The 24,270-nt window shown below is 36.4% G+C and overlaps 1 protein-coding gene across 1 annotated transcript in view; it reads left to right on the top strand.

Moving 5' to 3' along the window:
* The window catches only part of Ulk4 (unc-51 like kinase 4), a 501,941-nt gene that overhangs the window by 208,129 nt on the left and 269,542 nt on the right, over nt 1-24,270 (top strand). The window contains exon 30 of the mRNA XM_076869315.2: nt 7,254-7,346. Within this exon, the coding sequence (XP_076725430.2) occupies nt 7,254-7,346 (93 nt within the window). The remainder of the gene's footprint in view (nt 1-7,253; nt 7,347-24,270) is intronic.

Raw genomic sequence — 24,270 nt, 5'->3', positions numbered from 1 at the left:
GGTGTAGCAAGCCATGGGAAAAATTCGCCATTCTCTTTGCCTTTGTAGGCTAGAGCTGTTTCATCCATGTGTATTTTAGTTTTATATTTTGTTTCAGCTTTTGAGTGTTTTATATTGAAAAGAGATCATGCTGATATAAATATGCTTATGATATTTTTATGACAGTATGGCATTCAGCATTCTTCTCCTGGGGAAAATTATTACAGCCTTTCTTTTCTTATAATTCTCTTGTGACCTGTAAAATCATCAGGGCCCTAATGACTGCATGAATTATTAAGACTTTGTATTTTGGAATCTGAGAGGGGAATATATTCCTTACACATTAGAATTGTATTTTCCTTTAGAAATTGGAACTTAGAAATTGATTTTGTTAGTGGCAACACACTGGTTAGCAAAAATCATGAGTTAGATGATCTAATTTTGGTTTATGATTCAAGACAGCTGGATGGTTCTATATTGCATCTTTGTCTCCTTTGGTCACAAGAATTCTATGTTAAAATAGATATAAATTAGTATGAACTTGGTCATCTCTGGGAGTCAGAATAGAAGGACTATTTCATTTTTGACCTTTCCTCGGGTAAGTTTTTTTTCAAATAAAATCTAACTTGTAAATATTTTACCTCAGAAAGAGGCATCATAATGTTCTATATTTCCCTCTTAATGCTTTTATCATGTTTTGAGTCTGCCTAAATGGGTTCATTTTACCCTCTAGGGATATAACCTACAGGAATATAAATTAGGATAATTTGGGAGTTAGAGTCAATAATAGGACATAAACATAATTTTGTTCCCTCTGAATAAGGATTAGTTCTTTCACTCCAGTTCTTTGGGTATATTTTGTTTATTAGAATCCTTTCTTAAGACTTAATACTTGCTTTTCATCTGATTGGAGAGAACATGCTTTCTCTTATTCTAAAAATTACATGTGTGTATCTAGATAATGTGTGTACATACACACACACACACACACACACCCTCTGTTGACCCTCCCAGTAGACTGATGATTGTCTATTTCTTTATCAACATGGACATCATTTTAACTCTGGTATTTATATATGTATGCCAAATGCCAAAGAATCACAAACTCAGAGCACATAAAAATCACACGACTAGTAAGTCCTTAAGATAATAACTAATTGTTTGATTTATATTCTATCATAAACTTTGGGGGTTGATTCAAGATGTTATCTGGCTCAGATTTTGGATGGGACTATTAAAAGTGCCAGAAATAGTAAGTTATTTGGCCCTTTCTCGTAGCAGCTCATGGAAGATTCTTTAGCCTTTTTGAAAGATTTTTTACCTTAAAACCTTTGCTGTAGAGAGAGGAGAAAAGTAAATAAATAAAAAAAAAGATTTCATGAAAATAGGAGACCAAGAAGAGAAAGGGGATTGAGAGGGAGGAAGGAAGGGCATGGGGGAAGTAATGAGAAATGAAATCTTCCAAATTATGCTATGTCCATGTACAGATATATCACAGTGAATCTCACTATTATATATAATTAAAATCCAGTAATTATAGAAGAGATACTAGTAGAGAAAATAATGGGAAAGGGAAGGTAGAGGGGAATGTGACTGATGTTATATGCATGTATAAATATGACATAATGAATCTACTATTATATATAATTATAATGCATCAATTAAAAAAAACTTGCTTTTTTTGTGGTGTGGGTGTTACCAGTGATCGAACCCAGGGACTCTTAAACACTGAACCACATCCCCAGCCCTTTATTTTTTGAGATAGGGAGGCCTCACTAAGTTGTTGAGGCTGGCTTTGAACTTGTGATCCTCTTGTCTCAACCTCCTGAGCCATTGGGATTACTGGTGTGCACTACCATGCTCGCTGGTGGCATCCTCTTTATCTAAACCCAACCATTTTTTTCTTCTAAGCTCTCAAGTTCCAGAACTACCTTACATTGTTAGATTTACATTTTAACACTCTCCCTCATAGCATTCTCTTGTTTAGAATTCTTTTATAGATTGTAGAACATTGCAGTATTTACTCAGCTGTTCATAACTGTTTGTTTTGCCCTTTGTCTGCCATTTTGAGTTAGTGTTTTCCTGTTCCACTGTATGGTTTCTCCATTCCTAGGAGATTTACTTAATACTTTATGAGAGTTCCTGTTTGTAACCTATCTCTCTGCCCCCACTCCCAGTCATCTTATTGTAAATATCTACATTTGTGATTGTATCTTGGCTACTTATATAACAATATTTTATTGGCTATTTTGTAATCTGCTTGTCATCTACATCTACCTTTATAGTTGTACTAAAAATCATCTGAACAATTCCCAGTTAGGGAACTTCTAGTAACTATTTTTCCAGTATTTTACTGTCATATAAAATGCTACAAAGACTATTTTTATGACTACGTCTTTGAGCATGTTGTTGTTTCCTTTTTTTGACACTCTAGGGATAGAATTACTGTGTTGAACTTTATATATAATTCAAAGAAATTTGAAATGTTTTGCCAATTTTTTTTCAAAGATGGACAGTTTATCCTACTAGGTTTCTATTATGAAATTGCCCATTTTGCTGTTCCCTTGTTGATTCTAACACGCATTCCTTCAGATATTAATGAAGTAGACCATTTCACCCATATTTCTTGGTCATTTTAATTAACCTATGAATTTTGTCCATTTGTTCAGTGGTATCTTCGATGATTTTCAATAGTTCTTTAAATAGTCATCACTACTGCATTATGTTACTATCAATGACAGACCACATATCCAACGGTGGTCCCATAAGATTATATCACCTGTTGACATTTGTAGCTGTCTTAGTTTGGACAAGTAGATTGTATGATGTTCATATAAGGAGCAAATTACCTAAATATGCATTTCTTAGACTATATCCTGCCATTAATCAACAAATGACTATAGTAAGAATATTAACTCTTGGCTTTACCAATATTCTACAAATAATTTCCCCTTATGATATTTGTAGTGGTTGTGCTATTGAGAAATATTTAACTTTTAAAAACTTCAAAATTATAAACATTTTTGTTATGCTAAAGAGGACTGCTTACTCAGGAATACATTTTTATCTTCTCATGAAGTTTAAATTTTTTTACTTGTGTTTTTAATTTATTGGAGATACGTTTCCATAAGGTATTGCCTGACGTGTCTAACTCTTTCTAAAATTACTCATTCTTGTCCAATGTTAGGTGTCACCTTTCTTTCCTTTCTGTTAATATGTATATTCTTGATCCCACTCTAAACTTAATCATTATTTTGATTTTATAATGTACTTTATTAGCAGGATCTTCTTCTTTTTTCTTAAATATTTTTAAATCACTTTTTCCCCATGTCCCAATTCTGAGTGTACTCCGTTGAGATTGAAAAGTGAATTTGTGAATTAAGTTGTGGAATCAACTTCTCTATGATACAGTGCCTCCTTCCTCTACTCAACAAAATTGAAGACACTTCCTTTTGGCCAATTCTTTGGTCATATCCCTCAGAAAAGCATCTCAACCATGATCCAGAGTTATTTGGATAGCGTGTTTCAGTTTTTTCCCAGCCTACCTAATTGGGCCCTATTTGAACCAGGCTTTGGATAAGATACAGATTCATTTCTTTTAGGATTGGGAGTGAGGAATGAGGAGGACATCCCGTACTTTGGCTTTTCACCTTGGTCAAGAATATGTGTTTTTTAGGAATGTTCTCTCCAAGTGGATATGAATTTAGTTTGAATGGCTTTTCCTTCCTGGATTCTAGCTGCTTGGCTCCTTGGTTAGAGAGGATTCTGGAGGTAGAGGGATGGGATCCAAGGACACTACTGCTCAGGGTGCTGTTTGTCAATTATGATAGCGACCTACAGCCAGGCTCAGGGAACTTGAAATGCTCCTCTGATTCTTGAAACCCTCTGAGGCAGTTTCAAGAATCAGGGCTCATTCCTTTTTTTTTTTTTGGCCTAGTTACACTCAGAGGTGTGTGGCAACCATTTACTATCAGCTGCTTATCTGTCTTTGGAAGATAAGCTTAGTAAATTGTAGCATGCTTTTGGCTAGATCTTGCTGCTTATTACAAAACTATCTGATTAAACTAAAATATATTTAATATTTGTATTTTAAACTTGTCTGTCATGAACTTTTTTTTTTCCCAAAAAAGGGGGAAAGTATAAAGTTCATGAATGAATTATCATTCATTAATAGAATGATATTCTCTGTGAGAATTGGCTCACACAGGCTTGTGCTGCTTGAGGCCCCCAGGCACTCCCCCTCTTTTTCAAGGTCAGGTGACCTCAGACAACCTCAGGACACTTAGAAAAATTTCACTGCTGTTTTTAAATGCAGTACTACATGTTGCCTGTCAAGACTGTTTCAAAGCATGTTTTTTAACCTGTTGGGAATGTGTTTTTTCCTATTATATTTCTAAATCACTGTCCTTATTTTCTCCTATGCTTTCCAGTCAAGCATGTAAGTAAGAAAAGCATTTGGAACCTTTTAAAAAAATTAATGGGATTTTGACCTCTTCCCTCGTGATTCAATATTGTCTGGGGTTGGGCAAGGGGCTAGTTATCCTGGGTATGTGAATCATTTTTTCAGAAGCTTCTCATCTTCAATTTGAGAGGCCTGGCCTTTGGTTTCCAAATACAGGTATCCTGTGAAGGAGGCATTCTTTTATTTTTGATCTCAATGTCAGTGCCTCTCAGTCTTAACTATGTGTGAATCAAAGATTTAACTTAGAAGGTGTTGGGTGTTTAAACCCTGGACCTCATAAAGACACTGGCTCTTGACTGTCTCCTGGGAGATGACTTACTGGTCTTTGGAACATCCTGCCTTATTAGAATGTCTTTGTATACCTGGAGCCTGAGCCATGCCACATAATGTATGCTAAGGATGTGATATAGTGGGACCCTTGACCTCTGGAGGCGCTGGAGACTGAGTAATTAAAGTCAGCCACACGGGCTCTCCATGCCTAGTAATGGCCCTGGTCACAAAGGCTCAGGTGATCTTCTCTGTTTGGCGGTACTTCCTACACTGTCCACATTGTCACAAAGCAGATAAGCACTTCTGTCCCACTGCACTGGGAGATGTGGGAGATGACCACTGACGGCTCGTGCCTGTCTCTCCCGCATTCTGTCTTTTGTCTTTGCTTATTTTAATGTGTCCTTTCATTGTAATACGTCATAACTAGCAGAAGAGGTTTACCAAGTTCTTTGAGTTCTAGGAAATCATTGAATCTATGAGTGTTCTTGGGTACCCCAACTTGGCATAAGAGCTCTTTATTTAAGAATACTTAGAGAAGGGAACAGATTATTTCTTTTCTCTTTCCTAGGCCATTTTTAAAGAAAATGTGTATTGGTAGCTAAAGTTTGTCAAATGCATTATAAATTCTTAAGATATTTACTTGATTTTATTGCTGTGAGAAAATATTTTGTTTTTTTTCTTGACATCACTCATACTTGATTTTGCTGCATTTTTTCTACAAACATTAAATTTTTAAAAATTGGTGCATTATACCTAAAACTGGAATTTCCTATGATGTGTTCATACATGCACATGACATAGTTTGGTTAATTTCATCCTGTGCTATGTTTTTGACCTACTATGATGTTATGAGTGGTTAGTATTTCATCTTTATAATATATGGACAAATCTTATAAATGCTGTGATTAAAAAAAAAAGCAACCATTCTAATATATGGTACTTCCTGTGTCCTTAAACAGAACACTCTTTCCAGGATAACATTTTCTTAACTACCCCCATTTTGAACATTGTACTATGCAGCAGGCCCTGGGGCCCCATTGAGGCAGCTTCTCTGTTAAATGCTCCCCTGTCTGTGCTCTGCTTGGAGTTCTGGGATTGCTTTGTTTGTTTCCCCCTATGCTTTAGTCCTGTTTCTTGTAACTCTCAGGTTGTTTTTCTATAATAGTCCCTCTCCTCCCTTTTTTTGGCTCCTTTTTAATGGCTGTGGGCTTAGAGGCTGTATAATTAAGCTTGTTAGATAATAATTTCCAAAATGAGAGTAAATAAGCTCTGAGTAAGAGCCCGGGGCCCTGTTCTCTAGATGAAAAGCATCTGTTTCATTTGTAGGATTTTTAAATATCCATTTTGTATTTTTAGAGAGTCCTCCCCAAGCCCTCTATTCCCTGCTTTTTAGTTGTTGGCTACTCCAGAGAAATAAGTCATAAAGTTGATTGGTTAGTTTTGTTTTTTTATCCATTCACTCACTCATTTGATGCTTATTTACTGAGTATCTACACAGTGCTGTTCACTGGATCACTGGACTTAAATAGGTAAGATGTAGACAAAGCAGCCTCTTACTTAGCAAAGAACATGGGAGAACAGTCTGCATTTTGTTGTAGAAACTTTTGATGAAGGCATTTTGAGTTTTATTTTCTTTGGTAATATGTTTTAATTTGATAATATTGTTTTAATTTGGTCAAACTTTAAAAGTATTAATTGTAGGAGTGTTCTGCAGAAGAGTTAACATACCCAGCCTGAGACCGCTAACCACATAAAGCTATCCACATAAAGCTGGGCATCTTGGAAGATGGCTCTCAGAGTGCTCCTAGGCCATATTTAGCTGATAAGTGTAGTTTGATGTGTCTGGATGGGGCACAGGACCTGACTGTGCTAAACCTCTGCTTTCCTTTTGAGAATCTGGAATTTTGAGACATGTCAGAGGTTGGCTGTGAGAGCAAACCCTCATAAAAACTGTGGCCACTGAGTCTCTCATCTGCTTCCCTAGGCAGAAACATCACACACATACTACATTTTTCAATGCTTGGGGAAAATTTGTGCTGAGTGTAGCCCCTCATGGGAAGGTGGGGTCTGGGGGAAACAGAACTTGCTTACATGAGAGAGAGCCAAGCACTTGCATACTCTAAGTACACAGAGAAACCTGCATATGGAATCCTTCCCTTGTGATTCAGCTATGTGTCCTTACTGTGTTGTATGCTACATCTTAGCCATGAGTGCAACTATGTGTTGTGTGCCAGGAGACCTCTAGTGAATTTTGAAATGTGAGGGTATTCTGTATTCACAGGCTTAGTGCTAGATGATCTGAAGGAATATTCCTGACAACCGTCTTCTATGAAGTAGGTCAATGTCATTACCATTGGGAAGTGAAGTCTGTGGAAGCTTTCTGAGGTTAAATAACCTGTATGTCCTATAGCTCATAATTTTATATCTATTTTTCTCAGATGTTTGTACCTTATGGTCTCTTTTTTTTTTCTTCCTGGTGTTTAAATGGGGCATTTAAGTGAGGGAAACTACTGAGTGTTTTTTAATGCCTTTGTCACTTCAGGTATGAGCACATCCTCATGGAGCCAGACCCAGTACCAGCATATGCTCTCAAACTGCTTGTCGCGATGACTGAACACAACCCGACTTTTACCAGGTACTGTAAGTTCAAATCTCTTGGTCTTGTTTTTCATCTATAGAATGTGTTTTATGTGATCTGGAAATGTTGTTACAGATGATGAGATTCTAAAATACCAACATTTGAGCTGCCAAAGTGGTACTTTTTCAAATTTTCTGGTTTGTAATATCTGTCATGTATGCTGTGTTGGCTCTCAAATTTTTAATCCTTTACCTGAGTTTGCATCCTGTAAAGTGCATGATGCTTTCAAAATGATAAATTCTTTAAAGGGAAAAAAACTATTACATATAGTTTTAGAAAATTGGTGCCACATTTTTTATTGAATATTGTTAAATCTCAGTAGTATTTATTGACTCTTAGTTGCAACCATTTTATTCAGTTGACATACTATTCTTTAAGTGGTGGGGAAATTTTGCTGTTATTGAATATACTGAATAATGCCAGATTGCATTAGCATTGGTTGCTAGAATACTTTTAGTTTTGCCAGGCATAGTTCATCTGAGAATACCTAGGGCCACAGAAGGGAAACACAGGAGGAGGTTTTCCTTGCTTTCAAACAAGAAAACAATTAGTGTTGGGCAGGTGATACCTGAGGTGTTTCTGGGCTTTGAATACCATCCATAGGAGCAGTGCCTCCAGAGTCACCGGTTCATTTTAAATAAAGAGTTAAATCACACGTTTCCAACCACCTGTGTTTTTTCTTGTCTGCTGTCTAATCACAGAAACGCTGCATTATCATGTGTTACCATTTACTGGTTGCTACTAGTAAATAAGGAAGGCTGTTTCTACTTCAGAAAGTGGAAAGCTGGGTGTGTGGGAGTACCTGTGTGTGCCATGAGTCACCATTGCCACGTGTTCTTGGTCTTGTCCATGATGCTGGGGCTGTCCAGCTCGCAGTCTGACTACCTTCCTTTATCCGTTTCCAAAAGGTGCCATATAAATATTACCTGGTCCTCTCTGGGTGGTGTTGCAAAAGAACTCGGGGAGCACAATCAAAACTCCATGTTCCTGAAGCCTTTTAGAGTCTTCCAAAAGGTGCTGGCCATGGAACTCCCAAATTCCTCACTTAGAAAGCACCATTTTCTCTTCCTAAAGAAGTAGTTAATTCTAAAGAGTAAATCTGTCTTAGAAGTTGAGTAGAGAGTCAGATAGTTTCTTCTTTCTTAGGCATTTGACATCAAGTACTAATGCTGTATGCTAATTTTATCTTCTCATGAGATTGAACAGATTGCATTTACTTTTTTAATGTCGACTTTAGCTCATTCCTGTGACATGTTTTCTGTACGCTTTTTCCTTCTTGCCAACTCTATTAATTCAGTTAAATTTCCTCATATTGATGCTTGAGGAGAATTGTGGAGAAGTAGAAACAGGTAATTGATAGCTTCTATACAACCATTTTTATTTTAAAAATGATAATAAAATAGACTTAAAAATTAATTTACTCTAGTTTTTATTCCCTAAGCAGAGTTTACAAACAGAATTTAGTGGGCTAATTTATATTTTTGTTTTTTTTGAGCAACTAGGGTATTCATATGTTGTCTTTCTCTTAAATTCGAACAGTAGAATTTGGAGATTTCCTGGGCTTTCCTATCTCAACCCTCCTGTCCCCCAACTGAGTCTTACACTTCTCTTCCCTTAAGGCTGATGTTGTTACTGTTTTTAGTGTGTGTTTCCTAAACAACGTCACACTACTTAAATTGTATGTATGTATGTGTATACACACACATACACACACTTTGCAATGCTTTTTTAAAAAATACTTATTTTTTAGTTGCAGTTGGACACAATACCTTAATTAATTAATTTATATGTGGTTCTGAGACTCAAACCCAGGGCCTCACATGTGGTAGGCAAACACTTTACTGCTGAGCCACAACCCCAGCCCCATCTAAAATGCTTTTAATGCAAGTATTTATTTGTATTCTTGCTAACTAGTAAATAAAAATGGAACTTCCTTTTATTTTGCATTCCCCTGACTGTTGATAATATTAAATCTCTTAATGTTTATTCACTGTGTCTAATTAAAATGTAAAAAGTGAATAACCTTCAAACTTTAGTTCTAAGAATCTGTTCCACAGAAAAACTCCCAAATGCACAAAGATTTCTCCTGAGGCAAATTTTTTTCTAGTACTAGGGATCAAATCCAGGGGTGCTTTACTATAGCTATATCCCCTAAACCCTTTTATTTTTGTTTAATTTTGAGAGTCTTTCTTTGTTAATTTGCTCAGGGTGGCCTTGAAATTGTGATCCTTTTACCCCCAATAGCTGGATTATAAGCATATACCACCATGCCCAGCCTGAGGCAAATAATTTTTAAAATGTGAAAATTTTATATAATCTATATAATTTTATATGAATATAAATTGAATTAATTAACCATAATATAGAATACAATGTAACTATTTAAAAGAGCCCAATCAATTTTGAATACTGATATGCAAAGATATCTAAATCATTTTGTTAAATGGATTAACTGCCCCTCTAATGCCAATTTTACTTTACATGGGGTCTCTATAGGTTCTGTTTTGCTTGCCTGTTCTCAAGAAACAAGGTGTTAAGATAACAGTGGCACCACATGTTTTGGTGCAGGCTCCAAGGGTCAAGAACAAAGCATTTAATTCAGGTTGTCTTCTAGCTCCCACGTACTTTTAGGGTGGTCCTTGGTCCTGGGACCCATGTGAAATATGACAAGTTCATGCACCAAACTTAAAGGTGGGGGAGGGAAGAATAACCAATAATTAGAATTTGGGGATTTGTTTTTATTTCCCTAATTAGAATTTTGAAAATATATTTTAAGTGGAAGATTTTGGAATGGTTAACACTTTTTTTTTTTTTTGGCTGGGGAAAGAGAACAATGTAAAAAGACATTGAAAAGACATTCCTTTCCTTGTTTGTCTCATTTCCTAGCATGACCTATGGTGCGCTGCTTTTATTTCTTTCATGTCCAAATGCAAGCTAATGTGAATGTGTATTTTCTCATTTCTTCCTTTTACACCTGAATAGAATTTTGTATGTTTTTCTGTCCCTTGATTTTTTTTCACTTAACAGAATATTCTCAAGATTTGCTTCTTATATCAATATGTAGAGAGCTTCCACATTGTACTTTATAGCAGTGAGATTTTTCGTTGTATGTATATATCATAATTTATCTAATTAGGTTGTAATGGATATTTCTAATCTTGTGATATTACAAACAGTGAATAATGTTATATATAGATACACTGAACTCTAAAGAGATGGTTACTATTAATTTGTGTGTGTATTATTTTTCACATAGATGGTAGCATGCCGACTACCCTGTTTTTCACCTTTTTTAAAAACAAGGCTTTATTAGAAGGTATTTTACAATTCTTCCTCTTTTTAAGATATAATATTGCATTTTATGAATATTCCATATTGATTTAACAAGTCCTCTTCTGGAGAATATTTTTTCTAACCTCTTGATATCATTAATGACATAGGTTGTTACATGTGTGGATATATATAGGGTAAGAGATTAGAAGTGGAATTGCTTCAACAGTTGTACAATATTTGTAGTGTCACCTGGGAATTTGTTAAAATTTCTAAAGCCCTGGTCTTTTCTGGCCAATAAAATCATGATCTCTAGGACTAAACAACAACTGCTCATTTTTCTAGATGATTAAATGCACAAATACCATTGAGAACCTCTAGATTGAGCATTTCTAACTTTGAAAGATGTTCCCAAATTGTCCCTAGTCTAGTTTGTGCCAATTTCCAGTTCCTTAATTTTCTGTTCACTATGTATAAGAGTGGCAGTTTGTGTGAAACCTGTATCAAATTAGTGTACATGACTTTTGTCATTTTGATATATGAAAATTGAGTCTTTGATATTCACTTCTAGTTTATTGCATTGTGATCATTACTGTATAATATTTTTCTTCCATTTCTGGTTTGTTTCTACTTTTATTTATATATTAATATGTGGTCAGTTTTATAAATTTTCCATATTTGCTTACTGTAACCAAAACAAAATAGTCCAGTGCTGAGAACTATCACCCTTATTTTGGCAAGGATCTAAAATTCTAACTCATCTCATTTATTGATTCTTGACTTTATTTCTTGCTCTATAGGAGTCTAATTAAGGAAGTCGGGGATTAATCTGACATGATGAAGATTTGGGCCTACTTTTTCTTCTTCTAGGCACAGGGTCTCTGGTTTAATTCCTGGGTCTTTGATCCATTTTGAGTTGAGTTTTGTGCATAATGAGAGATAGGGGTTAATTTCATTTTGCTGCATATGGGTTTCCAATTTTCCCAGTACCATTTATTGAAGAGGCTATGTTTTCTCCAGTATATGTTTTTGGCACCTTTGGCTAATATGAGATAATTGTATTTATGTGGATTTGTCTTTGTGTCCTCTATTCTGTACCATTGGTATACAAGTCTATTTTTTTGCCAATACCATGCTGTTTTTGTTACTATTGCTCTGTAATATAATTTAAGGGCGGATATAGTGATGCTACCTGCTTCACTCTTCTTTCTAAGGATTGCTTTGACTATTCTGGGTCTCTTATTTTTTCAACTGAATTTCATGATTACCTTTCTATTTCTATGAGTAATGTCATTGGGATTTTGGCTGGAATTGCATTAAATCTGGATAGTGCTTTTGGTAGTATGGTCATTTTGACAATAATAATTCTGCATATCCAAAAACAAGGGAGATCTTTCCACTTCTAAGGTCATCTTTAATTTCTTTCTTTAATGTTCTGTAGTCAGTGAGGTGAATAGACAGCCTACAGAATTGGAGCAAATTTTTACCACATGCCCATCAGATAGGGCATGAAGGATATATAAAGAACTCAAAAAACTTAACACCAAAAACACCAATCAATAAAAGGAACAAGGAACTGAACAGATATTTCTCAGATGGTGATATACAATCAATCAACAAATATATGAAAAAATGTTCAACATCTCTAGCAATCAGAGAAATGAAAATCAAAACTACTCTGATTTCATCTCACTCCAGTCAGAATGGCAGCTACTAAGAACACAAATAACAGGAGGGAAAGTGAGAGAGAAGGGAAATTGCATGGAAATGGAAGGAGACCCTCAGGGTTTTACAAAATTACATACGAGAGGAAGTGAGGGGAAAGGGGGGAAAAAAAACAAGGGGGAGAAATGAATTACAGTAGATGGGGTAGAGAGAGAAGAGGGGAGGGGAGGGGAGGGGGGATAGTAGAGGATAGGAAAGGCAGCAGAATACAACAGACACTAGTATGGCAATAGGTAAATCAATGGGTGTGTAACCGATGTGATTCTGCAATCTGTATACGGGGTAAAAATGGGAGTTCATAACCCACTTGAATCAGAGTGTGAAATATGATATATCATGAACTATGTAATGTTTTGAACAACCTACAATAAAAATTAAAAAAAATAATAAAATAAATAAATATATTTATAGCGCGCACACACACACACACACACACACACACACACACAAACAAAACCAATAAGTATTGGCGAGGATCTGGGGAAAAAGGCATACTCATACATTGCTGATGGGACTGCAAATTGGCGCAGCCAATCTGGAAAGCAATATGGAGATTCCTTGAAAAACTGGGAATGGAACCACTGTTTGACCCAGCAATCCCCCTCCTCGCTCTATACCCAAAAGACTTAAACACAGCATACTACAGGAACACAGCCACATGGATGTTTATAGCAGCACAATTCACAATAGCTAAACTGTGGAATCAACCTAGATGCCCCTCAATAAATAAGTGGATAAAGAAAATGTGCTGTATATACACAATAGAATATTACTCAGCAATAAAAGAGCATAAAATCATGACATTTGCAGGTAAATGAATGGAGTTGGAGAATATAATGCTAAGTGAAGTTAGTCAATCCCCCCAAACCAAATGCCGGATGTTTTCTCTGATATAAGGTGGTTGATTCATAGTGGGGTTGGAAGAGGGAGCATGAGAAGATTAGATGAACTCTAGATGGGGAAAAGTATTGGGAGGGGAAGGGAGGGGGCATGGGGGTAGAAATGATGGTGGAATGAGATAGACATCATTACTCTAAGTACATATGTGAAGACACAAATGTTGTAACTCTATTTTGTGCACAACCAGAGGCATGAAAAATTTTCTTCTATATGTGTACTATGAATTGAAATGCATTCTGACTTATATAACAAGTTAGAATAAATAATAAATTTTAAAAAAATAAAATGCTAACTCATTACACTCAGAGATCTTTCCTATCTACTTGGTAGCAGTGGTTTTTAGGAAAAAGCTTGACTGCAAAATGTATATCAAGTACAACGACCTGTTTTGTGCAAATAGATTTCTAATATACAAATAACCATGACCCACTTCTCTAAATTTAACTTATTAATTGAATCCATTAGCATCATGTTCTTTGAAGGGTACATATCTTAGTGTGGCTGGAAATCACCGAGTTTAGAATACCAAATAATAACCATTGGGACATTAAGCTACCCTGTGTCAAGTGAAGCATTATCATTTTTAGGTGGTTTTTCTGATTTTATGGGAGTATTCTTGGATAAGGAAACCCTCAAAAACCTTAGTACCATTAAAGGTTTATTTTTCCTTTTCAAAATAAAGCAAATGCTTGATCAAATCTACATTGTATATTTCTATGGCTCCAGTGTGTGCCTGAGAGTTTGTGCAGCAGTATGGGTTGGTGTGGCCTCATGGGAGATGCTTGGGCCGTGGGGGTGGGGCCCTCATGAATAGGTTAATGAATAGGTTAATTCCTATGAGAATGAGTTAGCTACTGTGGGACTTTTACTGCCTTCTCTCTCTCCTTCACATCCCTCCTTGCCTTATGACTTCTGGCATGTTATGAAGCAGCACAAGACCCTCACTGGATATGGCCACCTAATCTTTGATTTCCCAGCCTCTAGAACTGTGATTCTAAACAAACTTCTTCCTTTTATAAATTTCACAGTCTCAGGTATGCTGTTAAAGCAAGAGAATGTGGGCTAAGACATATATGACAACACTTATTTAAAACAAACAAACAAACCAAAAACACTTCTGGTTTGGCAAATCTAGTTTATTGCAAAGTTTATAGCAGAGAGGTAAATTGTTTTCCACATTAGTGCAATTTTACTCTCGGAGGGAATCTGTTAACTCTCCTGAGCTCTGCCCTTTCTTTCTTTCTTAATTTTACAGTAGGTTGCACCAAACCATTTCTCTTTGAGAGAGCATTACTCCAGTAGCTTGTTTCCATTAAGAGCTAATTAGCTTTCAGCAAATCTCCCTCCATAAAGAAATTGAATTTTAACTTTGAGTTCTTTGGAGCAAAATTTAGCTATCTTTCTGAATTGCAAAAGTATTGTTTATATTCTATACCTAGGAAAAATTGCTATCATTTTAGTTTCCTCAAAATGTTAAAGCCATTTCTTTTATGGCAATATCATAAAAATGCTTTTTAGAAAAATAAAATTTTTAGGGATCTCTTAAATGAACTTCACCGTGAATGGTGTATCCTTCAGTAAAAATATTCTGGCCTTATGGTCTCCTATTTCCAAGTAATTTCCCTCTTTGATTGATGGTTCATTTGTTGACTCCTTGATTCATTGATTTATTTAACATCTTATCAGCATCTACTGAATGATGACAGGGATAAAGAATATGATAGTTTTTACCTTAAGGATGCTTACCATTTAATGGAGGAGACAGTTTTTTATATTTGCTTTTATTAAATGTTGAAATATTTTCAAAGAGACCTGTATGTCCCTAAGATTATGGCAGCATCTGAAGGACTGTAACACAGCTAGCTGTGTCATTTTAGTCTAGTTAGTCAACCTGTCTGTACCTAAGTTCCCTCCTCTGGAAAATAGAGTTTTTACCATTGGATCCATAGACAATACTTTAAAAGTGTTGCTGATACCCCAGGCCAGAGGCCCTGCTGGTTTCCCATGACCTGCATTCAGTTACCCACCTGCATAAGCAATGGAAAAATAAATTTAATTTCAGTGTGGCCCAAAGTGGGAAAGTAGCTAATCTACTGTGGTAGGTCCTAAAGAAGCCTTACTATTTTTAGAAACAGAAGCCAGGATAAATAAATATATATATTTATCCAGCTGAGCTAGCCAGAGTGTACATACAGTGTATGATAGAACTCAGGTTTTCAGCCCTTACTAGTGTCTGCTCAGGCTTTGGAGCCATTTCCTCTGTCCTCATTCTCATTCATCATGATGAAGTTCAGCTGCAGAAAAAGTTTATCAGGAAATTTGGGAATTAGGGCTTTTAATTTTAAAGTGTCTCTGTTAAAGAAGAGTTCCCTTTTTTTCTCCCCCTTCCTTCTCTCTTCCTTCTTTCTCCTCTTCATCATGATCAGAGGAAGAAAAATTGAAGGAGGTATTTCTAGAAGAGGTGACCCCCTTTGACAGAAGGTGGAAATGTTTGGTGACAAGAATTCAGACCACAGCTCTAGCACCCTATAAAGTAGTGTAAACAAATTTTTCAATAGTTAAAAGAAACTGCATGGGGAGGGGCCATTCTTTTAGGATTTATCTTTTAACCTGCTCTTTCCTCTTTTGTGGATTCATTTTGAACACTCCATTCATGAGTTTGCCTTTCCATTTACATATATTAATTAGGCTTTATCATATTTTGATGTAGATTTAAAATTCTATACAAATTTCAATTTCATTTTCATAACTGGTTGAAAAAATGCCCAAATCCTCAGAAATGTTGGCTACGTTTGAGATGTTTTTCTGTTATTAAAATAAGCCATTTAGAGTGTTTTCTCCTCCTCATTTAGCTCAATTTATACAGCTAAAGCATTTCCTTGGATGAAATGTCTGTGAGTAAAATAACTACTAAAGCAAAACTTCACTCTTAAAATTAGAACAAATTGACTTCTCCAGAAACAACATGTTGCTTCTCAGGGTGCCTTTGGATACAGAAAAGCCTCATAAGGAGAAGCAAGCCAGTCTCTGAGGCTCCCATTTCCATTTTAGGGTCACTCTTTGTGTGGTTCCCTACTTATTCCTCACCAGCACTCTGCAGAATAGAGGATTTCTCCAACAGGGGCTGCACTCTTGAGCATCCATTTTTAACCTGCTCTTTCCTCTTTTGTGGACATAGCCCATGTACCATTGTTCTCAGCACATAGGGTTCGCCTCTATGCTTCTTACTAAAGTTAGAGGAATTTTAGGAGATAACGCAAGTGTAAAAGATTTTCAAAATTCTGAGCTGTTTTTTTATTTTTTTATTTTTTTTCCCCAGCGACGGGAAGGGGGGCCATATCAGGGATTGAACTCAAGGGCACTCAGCCACTGAGCCATATCCCCATCTGTATTTTGTATTTTATTTAGATATAGGGTCTTACTGAGTTGCTTTGTGCCTCGCTTTCCTGAGACTGGCTTTGAACTTGTGATCCTCCTGCCTCAGCCTCCTGAGCCACTGGGATTACAGTTGTGCACTGCTGTGCCTGGCAAGAGCTTTTCTTTTTTTTCTTTACCCACTTTCTCTCTTTGCCTTGATTTTAGGATTAGTGTTGTGTACTTGTCCAATGTGTATTATTCATATTAAAATTTACTTAGGAAAAATTTGGAAATAAAAATTGTCCTAATTGTTGGCTTTGTTGGGGTATTTTGTGTTCGTCCACTAAAATTGTCCTTTTAATAGTTCTTAGCATAAAACTTTATTTTACCCTTGAAAAATTAGCATTTTGTTTTTCCTGGGAAGTTTTTTTTCTTTCTTGGTTTAATGACTTGTGGTCTTTAACCATGTTTGAAAGCTGTTAGTGAAATAGAACCTCCAATTCTAAAGCAGGTGTTGATGTGTTTAAGTTGGATGTGTTTATGTTATCTGGTTCTAGAGGAATCTACAAGTTGTAAAAGTATATTCAGAGGAGACATATTGTGCTTGCAGTGGTTCTCTGGATTTGTGAACCTGTTGAAGTTGTGTTTACTGGAATCTGGCCAGAGTTATTTCAGGTAATTATTTCAGGCAATGATATTTCCTCATTGTTTTCTTTCAGCGTAGATGTGAATTCATTGTCACGTGAGCACTTAGCAATTATTTCTGGGTTAGAAATAATTTTTTTTTGTCCAGTGTGAGATTTACAAGGAAACAATTTGGAGTTTATTGTACACGTTTACAAATACTGATTCCCCAGTTGTGCATTGTAGAGCGGTTTTAAATCTGAGTACGGAATCAATGATGCTTTTTGGGTTTTGCAAGCCATCCTAAGGTCTGTCAACTTTCCCTTTTTCTCTAATGCAAGGATTGGCAGGTTGTGATCCAGAAGGCCAACGGGCTTGCAGCCTATTTTTGTATGGCTTGTTAGGTAAGAGTGGTTTTTAAATTTTTAAAGCGTTGTTAAACTTATAAATCAAGAGACAACTGTGATACAGAGATCCTTATGTCTGCCAAAGCCCCAAATATTTACTTTTGAAACTTTTCAGAAAGTGCCAACTCTTGGTCTAAAGGATAAAACTTTAGATATGATCATAAAAATATCAGCTATTTAGAACTGTATGGAACTTTGGAGATCATTTAGCTATTTTAAAATGTAGATTTTATTATTCAGGTAGGGTAAAGCCAACAAAAATGAGATGACTGACATTGAAAAGATAGTCTGTTAGACTCGGATCCCAAGAGGAGGGAGCGCCATACCACTGGGAGCAGAAGGGGGGTAGCATCAGGGTAATCAGGAAGCACAGGAAGATGTGGACAGAAGCCTTTATTGTGGTTTATGTGGAAAAGAACAGGTAAAACAGTAAATAGGTTTAGGATTGGCTAGTTTGACAACTTGAGTGGCTCTGGGTTGTAAGAGCTGTCCCCTACAACCTGTATCTGTACCTCTCTGGAGGGATTAGGGCAGATTGAATAGTGGTCTGGAGTTTTCAAAGCTCAATTAAGGAGGTGTGTAAGGGTAGGAGCTCTGGACTGGTTGCTTTGCATAGGAAATCTGCTGAAAGGTGATTTGTTTGCTTTCTCTAGGAATTGGCTAGCCCCTGGCTGTAAGTTTCCTCCAGGCCCCAAGATGCAGAACATCCATGGTACAGGGTAAAAAGACTTGGTTAGGCCAGTGTCTTCATTTTATGCAGGAAGAAAATGGGGGCTCTAGAGGCAATTTTTTGTTCCATCCCCCACAATTCATTAGAAGCAAGATCAAATTAATCATTAAATTTAACAATTTGATCAAATGAGTGGACCTCTTGGTCCATTGTTTTTTGTTCTACTCAGTAGAGCTGCTTTTCTCTTGGAACACAAGTCACTATCACAGTGGATTTTAAAGTCAAACTGTGCTGTAAGTCTCATTGTGTCACATTTACATCTAAGAGCAATTCAGTTTCTCAGCATAGTTAGCCTTAGCATCATGTGGATAATGACAAAAGCATGTTTCTCCTTCATTTCCCTCTGCCATCATCCATCTTGAGGTTCTGGCACCTTCTTTGCTTTTCACTATCCTGCAGCTCCTGCTAGAATTGGATTCATGGTGTGATTCTAGTTCCTGGTTCAGTTCTACCTCTTTCTTCCCTGTCCTTCCAGGATTTGAGCTCAGTTCTGGCTCCTGATTTCACGTTGAATTAAGTTCACTGGCAGCCTCCTCAATCTACAAAGTGCTAAGAAATGTCTCAGTTGTGGGGTTTGTGCTGATGGAGAGCTGTGAGTGGTCTCTGCATCTGTGGGACTTCCCTGAGTGTTAGGATGAGGATGTCTGTGCAGAATTGAAGACGGCAGTCATGGTGGCATTGATGAAACTCAAACCTTCACAGGCTTTCATAGGCGATTGGCCATCCAAATGTTGATGTGTTTTGATGACGCACTTGGTTTCTCATGTGTGCAGAAGGTTTAGTATTAAAGCAATACACTTTATTCTTATACTGTTCCATTTCCTCTTCTAGCCACTATGGGCATCAGTATTTTCAGAATTTAAAAGGAATATTCTTTATTTATTTAACATCAGATTAACATCTTCACTTCATTGCTTAATTTTTAAGGAATGTGAAAAGGCGACAGTGGCATTGGATCCAAATAATGATGTAGGGACAGTTTGTTTTAACTGATACACATGTTTATCCTTGCTTGGTGGGAGTTCCCAGTTTTTCTTGTTAGCTTCTTTGAATTTTGACTGATCAGTTATTACCTTTTGGTTATTTTCTACTGGTAATGCAGATTTATTTTGCTTCTGATGGTGTCAAACTGTGCACCACTGCAAACAGAGGCATAAGAAAACATTGTCTCAAAATAAAGCATTTCTGTGGTACCCATATATTTTGTGTTTGTTTGGTCATCAAGTCTAATTCAGCAACCATTATTTATTTGTATTTTCAGCCTGCAAAACCATCAGTTTATATGGCATCCTGACTCTAGAGATGATGGCTGAACAAAGGTTCTTGATGCCATCAGTGTATCTCCTGAATTCTGAAATAATAAATTTCTTATTTGGCAAGTTGTAGCATGGCAAGCTCTGTACCTGTTTCCATACCCTTTTGGTGATTTATCAAGGTGATCTGCCATTTTGGAATTAGCAAAGTACTTGTTCTGTGAATTCTTTCTTGTTTATTTGCTCTTGATAAAGTTATACATTCTTTGAATATTGCATACACCTGCCCCTGTCAATCAGCTTGGTATAGCAAAGTGAAGATGAGCTGAATGGAATGTAACGTGAGGCCTAACACACAGACCCTTGATTCATCAGTCATGTCTCAGTACCAAACCTCTCCCATGTCAAGAGTCTTCTAATTCTGTGTGGTGACAGTTATTGGTCAGAATATATCAGTGTTTGCTGTACAGATGGAACCTTTGTGATATAATTAAGAAGAGCTGCCAGATTAGACAGTGATCTGAGTGTCAAATAACATTCTGCAACTTTCTTGGGACATTTTTAATACCATCTTGAACATGTGTTGCCACTTAGCATTCTTTGTTGTGGCATATTATTACATAGGGGGAGAAAACCAGGCAGTCAAGTAGATTAGTCACGGTTCTTCAGAGAGGTAAATGCTGCTGAGACATTTCATATCCTCAGAATGTACCACGATTTCCTGCTATTTTATTTTCTCAGCCTCATTGTAAATCCTGCCTAACCATTCGGGTAGGTTGTAGGGATAGATTTCATTGGGTTTTCATGAGATTCAAACATAGCATAGGCCCAAAGGGAAAATAGAAAAGGACATGAAAAGCCAGTTCCTCACAATAAACATGTGAAAGACTTACCTCATTAATAAGCGAAGAAAATTATGTTAAGATAGCAAGTTAACTGAGAAGGAAAGCCACATCATTTTTTTAAAGTACTTGAGAGTCTAATGAAATATGAAATTCACTTTCATATACTGCTGCTTGCCTTTTAAATTAGTATATCCCTTAAACCCCAAAGTAGAGGCAACAAAAGCAAAAATAGACAAATGAGAGATTACATCACACTGAAAAGCTTTGTATAGCTAAAGGAAACAGTGATCAGAAGATGAGTCAACTTATAGAATAGGAATAAATATTTGCAAACTAATAATGCATCTGATAAGAGGTCAGTATCTAAAATATGTAAGAAACTCCAATTCACAGTAGGTTAGCAACCTGATGAAAAAAAAAATTGGGCAAAGGACTTGCATAGATATTTCTTAAAGGGAGACACATAGCCAGGTGGGGGGTGCAAATCTGTGATCCCAGCTGCTTGGAATGCTGAAGCAGGAGGATCTTCAGTTTGAGGTCAGTCTTGCAACTTAGCAAGACTCTGTCTCAAAATAAAAAATGAAGGAGGCTGGGGAAGCGGCTCAGTGGTAGAGTACCCAGTACACTGACTCCCCACCCCCCAAAAAAAGACATACAAATGGCCAGTAAGTATATGAAAAAATGGTCAACATCACTAATCATTAGAGAAATGCAAATTAAAATCTGTCAGAGTGGCTATCAAAAAGACAAAAAGATTAAATCGTAAATATCTTTGATTCTACTTTTAGGAATACATCCTGAGAAAATAGTAAAACATACATATAAATATGTGCTTACAAGAATGCCTCCCAAAACGTTATTTGAAATGATAACATTAAAAGTAAAGACAGCCAGTGTCTCTTTTTGGAGGGCTTTTTTTTTTTTGTACCAGACAATGCTGAAAGCTTCACTGGCATGTGGTAGTATTGCATGTGGTGAAGATAAAGCTCAAAGTTTATGTAAATTTCCAGGAATGCAAAGCTAGGGAAATTCAGAATTGAAATTCATTTGAAGTGATCCCTTAGCCCTACTACCTTTATTTTCATTCTAATGTATAAGAATAGATCGTGTAAAACAGTGTTCCATCTAGAGGGGGAGACTAGTTAAATAAGTGGATAGGTTAGAAAGCTGTAAATATGGAACAACTCATATTTTATATGAATATTTAACATAATGGAAACTTGTTTTTAAAATGTTAAGAAAATCACTAGAATTTGGACTTTTCTCCCAATTCCCATCCCAATATGATGTATTTTATAGGCTCTGATAGTGGCAGATTCCAGTTCTAGTCTCAGATTCATGACTGACTTTGCAGGTTGAACAAATTGCCTCAGCAGCCTGTGCTTCAGTGTCTTCCTCTGTAATTGGACAAAACTTCAGAATTCATAGGTGTTGAATGAAGCAGGGATGTTGCAACACAGAGTTCATGCCCAGTGAATGGTAGCTGCTATTTTAAAGATAGGTTTGATGCTATGTCTTACATGGATAGAAAAAAAGACAATGGTGGCATTATATATTTTCATTGTAATACTTTTTCCCCTAGATAACATTAATGAAATATTTATCTTTCTATACTTATATACATTTTATGCAAATAACATTATATAGTTATATAAAATATTTTAAAATAATTATTTGCAGTAGTTGGGACAAAACTGGAAATTTGCTCCACATACACACACACAGGGTCTGGTGGTTCTAGGAAACATGAGCTTGAATGATGATCAATCACCCATCTGTGGTTTCATAGTCAGCAAAATAGCATTAGTTCAGTGGTTTCAAGTTGATCATTGTTCTCTATTCTTAGCACCATAGAATCACAAGTTGATCTAAGAAATAGCTCCTAAAATGAGCTTAGGGTTGCTAAAGTTAATAATAATGTACCTACAGGAATAGGAATCAAATCTAAACTCTGAACATCAAGAGTGATGGGGTCATAGCAGTGGTAGAGCGCTTGCCTAGCATGTGTGAGGCACTGAGTTTGATCCTCAGCACCACATTAAAAATAAATAAATAAATAAATAAATAAATAAATAAATAAATAAATGAATGAATGGTATTGCATCCATCTACAATTAAAAAAAGTGAACAGGGTGTTAAGCTTTATTTTTTATTTTCATTTTTACTCTCTTCCATTCTACTGCCATTGACATTCCTTCTTCCCAGCTCGTGAATATTGTGACCACTGTTTTTTATTTTATATTTTCCTAGTAACTTTTTAAGTGTTGATATGTCTCAGGTTTCTGCCTTGAGTCTTTCACTCCTCTTTTCAAACTTAATTAATCTCTTATCCAAACATAGTGTTCTTCTGTACATTATCTTAGAACAGTATCTCAGAGCAGTTAAGGTTTTGAACTCTGAAACCGTTTGGTTGTGTTACCTTGAACAAGGTTCAGTGTGAGTTTTTCCCCTTTGCCGGGTCAGGTTAATTCCTGCCTCACAGGAAGGATTAAGTGACTCAAAATACTAAGCACAGTGCTTCCACATACAGGGAACTCCAATAAATGAGATTGCTTCTTGTGATGTTTATTGTATCACTCTTGGTGGCTCCTGGGAGCACAAATCAAGTACTTGGAATCATTCTAGATCTTTTTCCTGTATCCAATAGTTTTCTTGCTACAATCTCATTTAGTGTATCTCATTTTTTCCTATAGATTCGTACGGATTCCTACTTTGACTGATTTATCACCTCTTATCTTGAGAGTACTCCTTGTCTGCTCACTGATCCTGTTTTTCTCCAGGCCATTCTCCCGATGGGAGACATAAAATGCTACTAATGATATCACTTTGCCTTATCCCAACCCACCATGACACCCAGTCACCTAGAACAGTAAACTTCCTGTAAAATGCCAGGTAGTAAATGTTTTAGACTTTGCAGGCCATTTGGTCTCTGTTGGAGCTACTCAGTGCTGTCATGGACAGTGTGTAAAGGAAGGATCATGGCTATGATTCACTAAAATTTTATTTCTGGAAGCTGAAATTTTAATTTTATATAACTTTTATATATTACAGTCTAATTTTTTTTTCTTCAGCCATTTAAAAATCTGTTTTCAGTTTGTGGGCCATACAAATACAGGTAGCCAACAGCATATGGCCTGCAGGCTGTAGTTTGCCAATTCTCACCCAGAGGATCATGTTCAAGCTTCTCTGCAGTATTCTTAGCAGGATCATTTGTGATCTGCCCTCGCCTACTCCTCCAGCCTGATCCTCTTATTACCTCGTCCACATATGTAATAAACTTGCTTTCCCACTTACTTTCCATTGTGCTTACTGAGCCATGGTTTTGCTTTTCCATGCTGCGGCTTTTTCCCAGGACATACTTCATTGCTCTTTGCTTTTTTCCCCTGCTTACCTGTCCCTCTGTCTCTGTCAATAACCTATTTCTGGAGCTGGGGTTGTAGCTCAGTGGTAGAATGCTTTTCTAGCATGTGTGATGCACTGGGTTCGATTCTCAACACCGCATGTAAATGAATAAAAATAAAGTTCTGTCAACTAAAAAAATATTAAAAAAAATAACCTATTTCTGTATACCTCAAGCAGTAACCTATATTGTGGAATGTGAACTCGCATTTAAGTTGCCTTATTACTTGCCACTTAATCCATTTATTCAACTTCTTTGTACCTCCATTTCTCATCTGAGGAAAAAAGGACTAATAATGACTCTGAACTGTATGTTCCACATAATAGCTGTAATCCCTGTTTGTTTCCATTGTCATTATTGGTTTGGTTGCACTTTGAAGCCTTTACCCCAGCTCTTCAGAGGATTCTGTT

This window comes from Callospermophilus lateralis, chromosome 1 (genome assembly GCF_048772815.1).
Source record: "Callospermophilus lateralis isolate mCalLat2 chromosome 1, mCalLat2.hap1, whole genome shotgun sequence".
NCBI lineage: Eukaryota > Metazoa > Chordata > Mammalia > Rodentia > Sciuridae > Callospermophilus > Callospermophilus lateralis.
Note: the sequence above shows the minus strand (reverse complement) of the source record. Positions and strands in the feature narration are given on the sequence as shown.